At 31.5% G+C, this 8,441-nt stretch overlaps 2 protein-coding genes across 4 annotated transcripts; one reads left to right on the top strand and one right to left on the bottom strand.

Annotated features, from left to right (window-relative positions):
• The first annotated feature begins 1,195 nt into the window (after nt 1-1,195).
• LOC115879039 (protein-cysteine N-palmitoyltransferase Rasp) lies at nt 1,196-3,281 on the top strand. 3 transcript variants are annotated; one of them, XM_030895674.1, is made up of 6 exons: nt 1,196-1,450; nt 1,512-1,699; nt 1,750-2,289; nt 2,354-2,571; nt 2,626-2,809; nt 3,107-3,281. In XM_030895674.1, the coding sequence occupies exons 1-6, from the start codon at nt 1,342-1,344 to the stop codon at nt 3,125-3,127; spliced, it is 1,260 nt and encodes a 419-aa protein (XP_030751534.1). In that variant the 5' UTR covers nt 1,196-1,341; the 3' UTR covers nt 3,128-3,281. The 3 variants fall into 3 exon arrangements, with proteins under 3 accessions (XP_030751534.1, XP_030751533.1, XP_030751532.1); XM_030895673.1 differs by having other exon boundaries at nt 2,626-2,918; XM_030895672.1 differs by having other exon boundaries at nt 2,626-2,960; nt 3,107-3,264.
• On the bottom strand, nt 3,218-7,845 carry LOC115879040. Its single transcript, XM_030895675.1, has 4 exons — nt 7,672-7,845; nt 6,790-7,620; nt 6,628-6,735; nt 3,218-3,490 (listed from the first exon to the last, which is right to left on the bottom strand). The coding sequence occupies exons 1-4, from the start codon at nt 7,733-7,735 to the stop codon at nt 3,309-3,311; spliced, it is 1,185 nt and encodes a 394-aa protein (XP_030751535.1). The 5' UTR covers nt 7,736-7,845; the 3' UTR covers nt 3,218-3,308.
• Nucleotides 7,846-8,441: the final 596 nt, after the last annotated feature.

Genomic DNA, 8,441 nt, shown 5'->3' with positions numbered 1-8,441 from the left:
GAAAATTTTTTTTTTTTTTCTTTTTAAATTTATTGCCCTCTATTATGCAGTAGCGAAACTACCACATCAAAATATCTGATTTGGAGACAGGCTTTTAAAGCCTGTCTCCTTTTGCTTCCTACAATTTTATACATGTAACGAGGCTTCTGTTGCGTAGCTAGATATTCTGTGCTAATATTCATATTTGTCCATGAGGTTATGTTTTATGTTCATCAGCGTTGTTACAAGGGCAAAAATTTTTGTACTATAAATGGTGTCGAAACTTTTTTAAGTGGGATTGTACATTTTTGGTGCAAAAATGTGGGGTCATGTGATCTCTATTTATTTGCCAAGTTTTGGTACGTAGGGTCCATCCACACTATCCTAAAAACAGCGGAACGGCTTATTGGCTTAACGACCTTGAGTCGATTTCCTGCAATTCTATTGGCTGAAATTTTGACAGATGAATTTGACAGATGAAATTTCTGACAGATGAATTTTTCAGTCAATAGAATTGCTGGAAATCGATAAGGTCGTTACGCCGATACACCGTCGCCGATCCGCTTTTTTTGGGATAATGTGGATGCACCCTCTCAGAATTATACACCATATGCTAACCTCCTTTCACGCAGTTGAGCAGCTCTAGGAACTGTTCAAGAACGCGATACTCTCACTCCATTCAATTGTCATAAAGTTCAGAACTGCCTCCATAAGCTCTGGAACTTGAAATTCGCAAATGGAGGACAGCAATACAGAAGCTACAAAGAGCTTTGAATAGCATTGGTTAAATGGGTGATTAACTAATTGCGTGACGTCACGTTTGACATCGGGACACAATAGATCTCTAAGGTCGCAGTGATTAGCCCCCCTCCTACTCACCGCATGGATATCAAACTTACGTTTGACATCCGTGCGGCTTGAACAGCATTTCAAGTAATGTATAATTCTGTGCCTCTGCTCCTAGCAACCTGCATTTCAAATCCACGCATCGCGTATCACCGTTCGTCTAAAAATATGTACGTGGGTTTAAGTTTGGGTTAGTTTGGGTTTGGGAAGTAAGAATTGTACATTTTTTCTTGCAATTGTACCTATGTACTCCTTGACTATCAAATGTACCCAAAATAGTACAATTGTACCTATTGTAACAACACTGATGTTCATTTGTAATTCGGTTACCACAGATATAATATAAAATACTACTAATTTTTATCTCGATATATCGAAAAAGATAATTCGAATTGATTCGAATTAGTTAGTTTTAATTTACTATCGAATTAGTCGTATTATTTAATTCGAATTTTCCCAACACTAGTCCTATTAGGTTACTGTTAATAAAAAATACCTAGTAGATAACAACAAATTATGAATAAGCAATTAAAATTCCAACACCTAGAATCAAAATTATGTCTTATGATATGGATTTCATCAATCTGTTATGCTATTTACCAGTATACTACTAAATCCCATTTGTGTAAGATGTTTTCCATAATGTACATTTGTGTTCCTGTCTTATATTTATCTTTTTTTTTCAGTTTTTTTGAATTATGCAGACCCTTACAACGATTTTGAGGTAGGATGGAACATTTTAAATAATAAAAGGAAAGACAAATCTGATTTTGAATGGGAATCTATAGGTTTCATAATTTGTAATGTATATCCCTTTCTTCTGATTTATATTTTTACCTCTGAGTTTCTGCGTAGTCAGAACTTTAGTGCTAAGGTATACAAGTCTGTTTTTCCTGTTTCTGTTTAAGTATATTTTGTTTTTAGAATTTCCAGTATTTTCAAGTTCTATTCACTTGTGCATCTACAATTTATTTGTTAGGGTACAAAATACTAGTAATAATATTTATTCAACTAATTTTATTTAGTATAGTTTTTCTATGGAAAAATAAAGCTTTAACTTGGCTCTGTAGTTTAACATGTTTGACACTTATAACTTTTTATAAAAACCTGAATTCTACTGAGACTTTTTTAAAATTTTTTGCTCTCAACCATTATGAAGCTTACCTAAATATTTTAGTTTTGTGTTGGTTGAATTTAAAATGTACTAGTTTTTCTGTTTCTTGTGAGGTCAATATGACATTCTTGGACTATATTTCATATTGTTTTTACTTTCCGACATTTATTACTGGGCCTTTTATTTCATACAATGATTTTAAAATGATTTATAAAATGAAGGAATATGGTAGTTTAGATGTGAGACTGAGGCAGTTTTTAAAGAATACATTTCGATGGGTCTTATGGTATCAGTTTGGAAATATTTGTTTACATTTTATTTACATTAATGCCACAAGTTTTCAAAGTGATGTAAGTATGAGTTTTTGCTATAAACAATAAATTAATATTATTTAGGTAGTGATATTGTTTCTAGTTTGTAAGGAACCTTGATTTATGGAGTCTTTGTGGGTATGGTTATATATTAGGACAATTTTTCCATATAAAATATGTTGTTTTATATGGTCTAAGTACTAGTTTGGCATCATTTGAAAATATAAATGTACCTTCTTTACCAAGATGTATAGGTAGAATCCACCTATATTCAGATATGTGGAAGTACTTTGATCCTGGACTTTATAATTTTCTGAAATCGTAAGTTTTAGTCATTTTAACTAATAGACCTAAAATACTTTAAAATATTTTTAGGTGCATCTTTATACCATTGCAGAATCTTATAAAATATAAATTTATATCATCATTTGTATGTTTTGCTTTTGTATATTTCTGGCATGGTACAGAACAGTATGTTCTTATATGGGCTACCTTAAATTATGTTGGAGTTTCTTTAGAAGCTTTATTTTATAGTTTTTATAAAAAGTGGATTAGAAATGTTAGTATTTTTGAAAAGATAGACTCAAGAAATTCCAGGAGATTAAAGAATATCCTAGCAGCACCTCTTTTAGCTCTATCTGCCATTTCAAACTTTTATTTTTTTGCTGGTAAAGATATTGGCAATATCTTTGTTGGTACTGCATTAGGCAGTAAGTTTTTCCATTGAATAAAAAGACTATAAAGGTGTTTTGTTGTATGAATATGAACATTTAGTCTTTGACTCCTTGCTTAGTCATTTTATTCTATGGTTTTTTCAATTACTGTTTCTTTTTATTAGCATAGTTTATTGTTTCAGGTAGTATATTTAGCCAGATAGTATTACTGATGATACTATATTGCTGCTGTGAAATTTCAACTGAATTTAGAGACACAAATGCACACACAATGTAAAAAACTAAACAAAAAATAATCAAAATATAAGATATATTTTTATATAATAAAACAGACTTACAATAAATAGTTTCAATATATATGATGATTTTTACCTTGGTATGGAACTAGAGTTTCTTGTACAATAAGCTTTTTGCCTGTGTAGCATTTTTTTTCCTGTTTAGTTCTAGTCTTTTCAAGGCTTCTCTTTTATTTTTTTCTATCACATCTTGCTGTCGTTTGGCTTCGAGTTTGGCCAATGCTTGCAGTCTTTTCTTTTCAATTTCTTCAGGAGAACATTTTATTGGAGCTAAAAATCATACACAAACAAGTCAAATAAAATTTCTACATTTTTCAATTTTAATTTAAAAAATGACCAATGAAAAAAAAAACTTTTGTTCAAAGCTACAACCCCTTAATAACTAATTTAAGATATTGATTGCTATGGTATATGTATAATAACCCTTTTCCAGACGCCAAAGTGTGAAAATCGCCAATAATGAGTTAAAATATATAGGGTGGTCCGATCTGTATTCCAGAAACTTTATATACCTATAAATACAAATAATATATATTATAAAATATAATATCTTAATATATATATTAAAATTAAGTAGAAAATTGGTATAAATGTATGTCCTAAAATGTGCTTCGTTTTGGAGATACAGGGTGTAGAAGTTTCATTTTCATTTTGATTTTTTCCAAATAATTTATGGTAATTGTTGCATATACGGTTTTCAGCTATTTTTGGATTATATAAGGAAATTTTTATATACTCACATTCTACTGTCCTTAGAGATTGTTAATATGCTGGGGAGAAGATAAATTGTGCTTCTTTAAGTATTTTTTCTACCAAAAAAACTTACGGGACCGGGGAGCGAATAGGGGTGCTGGGCGAGGTAAAAACAATATTCTGATTAAAGATACTCATAACACAACCATTTTACAATCCTTTAATTAAGTTTTAATGTAAAATTTCTTCAAAAAAACTATGAAGAACTGTTTTATTCAGAACCATTGGCAGGTTACATTTGCCGTCCTCGGAGGAAGGGAGCCGCCCGTGAAAGGAGGACAGCCATTGGCATTCACTTTAATTTTCTGCACTGGTGGAGTAACTGGTGTGTTTACTGAATGCGCCCAATGACTCCTACTTGTAGAGGGCGCCACCTACATATTTTTAACTGGTTTGAATTGTAATAACTTTTCGTCCGTACCTGTATAAAATAATGAGTAAAAAATATACATTTACGAAGTTTTCTACGTAAAAAAGGTCTCTTGGTAAAAATCGCTATAAGTAATGATTAGGTTGTGTCGAGAAATTTGATTTTTATTTTGTTTATAATTATCAATACCTGTCATTATTGACATAAATTAAACATGTTGACTCTTGTTGACTAAATAATTAGACTGAAATCATAATCACAAAACATCCCCCTTTAGAACTTTTTCTTTAATGGCCATAAGTGGGAGTAAAAGACCTACCGCCCGAACAAACACTAGAAGCGCCACCAGTCATCAAATGGTGTAAAAATTGCGAAAATTTAATCATCTAATTTTGACACAAGGGGTCGCGCTTAACTTTTTTAATTTTATTTCAATATTCATTGTTTTTAAACTATATTATTTGACTTTGTTGTATTTTGTGAGTGTATAAATGCTTTCTTAGTATAAAGTTGCATTATATTAATTTAAATTATATTACATACACATATTTAAAATTCAAATATTATGACATATATGTCAGTTGCCGTCTAAAATGTCATCTTGATAACAAAAAGTTAGTTATTGTCAGAAATAGTTAAACTCATGTTAAAATATTAAAATTTACAAGTTATAATTAGATATTTTATATTATTTCAAAAATAAAAACATAATGGTACAGCGTAATGTTGATAGGCAGGTCCAAAACAAAAAGTGCCGTTATATTTTTTAGTTTTCGTTGTCAGCCGCGGAAGTTTCAGTGATTTTAGTGTTGTCGGATATTTTTATTTGTGAAATAGAAATATTGCGTTTGGATTGCAAAACGAAAAGTGGAAGTTTTATTACAATGTAAGTAAGCGTTTGTCCATTTTATATTTTACTTTTTTCATACCTACGACAAATATACATATATTGAAATTTAACAATTCGTTTTATATAAAAAAATTTCGAAAACAAGCCTGTAATCCTGTAATTGACGTAATTGTAATGTAATATATTCCATTTAAGTGCAATATATTACTTTACAATTAAAAAAAATTTAATTTAAAAAATATATTAAAAATATATACAGGCATTAATTGAAATTTTTAGAGTGCGACCAAATACGAGAGGCGCTTTATTATTTACTTTCATTTCTTAACATGACAGATGAAGTTCTAAAGGGGGATGTTTTGTGATCATAATTGAAATGTTGTTGTGTCAAAAGTCCAACAGAAACTGTTGATAATAATCAAAAAATGATGATAAACATTTTTTCACAGAAAAATTTATGATTAATTTAAAAATATAAAAATTTACTAAATTTATCAATTCAGTCAAGTAACTATCAACGTGTTTATTTTTTGTCAATAATGACATGTATTGACTATTTTCATTCTAAAGCTTCGTTCTATGTGGGAGACCAAAGCGCGCCATTCGGGCGGTGCGAGCCACGCGTATTTATCAAATGTTTTCTTACGAAGCTGTCCTAGGTAGGAGATGCGCACGATGTCGCGCGACTGAAGCGGCATTGCAGGCGATTGAAATATGTCGCGCGAGTCGAGCTCATCACCCTATGTTGTCGCACGCGTCGCCCGCTCGCTTTTGTCGCCCATGTAGGACGAAGCGTAAGTATGTTGAGAAAGGTTGCTCGTAGCGATTTTTACCAAGAGACATTTTTAGTCTAAAATCTAAAAGTCACGGAAATGTATATTTTTTCACTCCATAGTTTTGTACAGATATCGACAAAAAGTTATTACTCTTCAAATCTGTTAGAACTTAGAACACATGTAGGTGGCGCCCCCTACAAATAGGAATCATATTGACATCAAAATCAAATTTCTCATGTTAAAGAACTCCTAGACAACAATTTTCATCCAAATATTAACGTTACCTCAGAAATTATTTGGAAAAAATTGAAATAATAATGAAACTTCTACACCCTATATCTCCAAAACTAAACATTTTAGGATATATATTTATAAAGAATTTTTTTACTTATTTTTATCTGTAGAATATGTTGCCGATATTTCTGGAAAACAGTTCGGACCACCCTGTATTATAACTACTACGGGTTTTACTAATCTATTGCAGATGCCATGACCATAAATTTCAATGTAACCCCCACAAATTTACTTATGTCAAGGGCTGCAAAATAGTTTGTCAAGAATGAAATAACTCGTGGTCAGCACCTGGCTGTAGTTAATTTACCATATGTTACCTCGTTCTTGGCAGTCAACGTGTTAAGAGACATGATAAACCACTTACAATCTGTAAATTCAGTTATGGGTTCGTGCTTTCTTTTTGCTTCCAATTTTGCCTTAGCTTCCAATCTTTTTCTTTCAATTTCCTTAATTGTTTCCTTTGAAATTGTTGCTAAAAATATTTCAGATAAAATATAAAAAACAACTTTCTTTAAATTTTCCTTACCATTGTAAGTCTCAAAACTTTGTGTTCTATGCCATTCAACTTTTCCTGTTTGGCTAGAAGTATTCTCTGAATTTGATCTAGGAAATGTAATTTGTTTTTTCTCAAAATTCTTAATATCCACTATTTGAGTTAGTTCATCAAAATCACTACCGGCTTGACACAGAATGTCTTCAAGGGTATTATTTAAGGTATCTGTTATATTAGGACAAACAGGCTTGCTTTTAGAACTCTCCACACTGTTTTCTTTATCACATTTTACAGGATTTGCTTGAAGAAGATCACTCTCTATTCTTTGACTGCACAAAATAAGCTGATCTTCCAAGCCATCGTTAAAAATTGCATCATCAGAGTCATATTTTGAGGGTCTCTTAGGAGATTCTTCAAGCATATTCACAAAAACACTCACATCATCTATAAAACCATGTACATCTTCACTTTTAAAAGCAGCTTCCTCTCTAGGGGACAGCATAAGACTTTCTTCATGGTCAGGTTGAGCAATTTCATCTTTAAGGGCTCGCAATTCTTCCCTTATTTTATCAAAATCATGCTTTATTTGCTCACTGCTCGCAGATAAGTGCCTTCTCAAAGGTGCTTTAGGTGGCTGAAGATCCAACCTCTTTTTAGACTTACGTTTAAATGGAACTTTTGGTTTCGCCTGGGGAGAATTCCAGTCCCACAACACGTCCACATCTTCATTTACCTCTTGTGTAGAACAAGGGAAGTAAGGACTCTCTTCCTCGTCCGATATGTTCCTACGTATCGGTGTACTATCGTTTGTTTGATCTGATAATTTGGTGTTTTTTGAGGTAGAAGCTTCATCAGAAAACATATCTAAAAAACGGCTGTGTAAGGTACGAGTTTTATAGTAATATAAAAAGAGACCTGAAGAGCTGAGACTTCTAGCGTGTTTCTTCGTATTTTTGCCATTTCCTTTAATATATTCCATGAAACTCAATTTAAAAACCACTTATTAATATAAAAAATCTGGGCATTTTTTAGGTTAGGGATTGACCCAGTGCCCAGTGTTCCCAACTCTCAAAAATTTATCTCCCTAAAAATCTAAAACGCTCGCATCAAAAATCCCCAAAATATCCCTAAAAACCCTCTATGCTAAAAACCTAAAAAAATATCCCGAAAAAAGGTAAAGGTGTGGATCCGGTGGTTGACCTTGAAGCCTATATTTGCTGCATTTGATCATCGATACTACGCAAGCGCACATCGTCGATGTTGCCAAATTGCAGTTTATTTTCGAATTATTTTTACTTAATTATCTTGATATCAAAAATTAAGGTAAGAAGGATAATGAAGATTGTGAAATGAAATTATTATGAATATATAAAATTGTAATAATAATAACATTTATTTATATATTTACATTAGAATTAAAAATTATCATTTAGGGATTTTTTCTTAATAGTTTTAAACTTATTAGAATTATTTTATTTCTTTCAAGTTATTTAATTTCTAGTTATTTACAGGCAAAATAGTTTTGATTATATGTATTGATGCATTGAAGTACTACCATGACGAGTCTTATAGAACAATACACGTCAATGGGAGATAGAGGTAACATTTTACCTATAATGTTACTAATATAATATACCTACCGTATGATCGAGAAAAAACGGCGTCAGCGATGGACGGCGTCAGCG

The sequence above is a fragment of the Sitophilus oryzae genome, unplaced genomic scaffold, assembly GCF_002938485.1.
Source record: "Sitophilus oryzae breed Bouriz unplaced genomic scaffold, Soryzae_2.0 scaffold_1560_pilon_pilon, whole genome shotgun sequence".
Classification (NCBI taxonomy): Eukaryota; Metazoa; Arthropoda; class Insecta; order Coleoptera; family Curculionidae; genus Sitophilus; species Sitophilus oryzae.
Note: the sequence above shows the minus strand (reverse complement) of the source record. Positions and strands in the feature narration are given on the sequence as shown.

Excerpts from the sequence above, each read along its gene's own strand:
- LOC115879039 (XM_030895672.1), top strand. The coding sequence starts at position 1,342 with ATGAATAAGCAATTAAAATTCCAACACCTAGAATCAAAATTATGTCTT. Across the intron at positions 1,700-1,749 it reads GTCAGAACTTTAGTGCTAAG|AATTTCCAGTATTTTCAAGT; the intron begins GTATACAAGTCT and ends TTTTGTTTTTAG. Across the intron at positions 2,961-3,106 it reads TGTTGGTACTGCATTAGGCA|GTAGTATATTTAGCCAGATA; the intron begins GTAAGTTTTTCC and ends TTATTGTTTCAG.
- LOC115879040 (XM_030895675.1), bottom strand. The coding sequence starts at position 7,735 with ATGGAATATATTAAAGGAAATGGCAAAAATACGAAGAAACACGCTAGA. Across the intron at positions 7,621-7,671 it reads TAGAAGTCTCAGCTCTTCAG|ATATGTTTTCTGATGAAGCT; the intron begins GTCTCTTTTTAT and ends GCCGTTTTTTAG. Across the intron at positions 6,736-6,789 it reads AAGTTTTGAGACTTACAATG|CAACAATTTCAAAGGAAACA; the intron begins GTAAGGAAAATT and ends AAATATTTTTAG.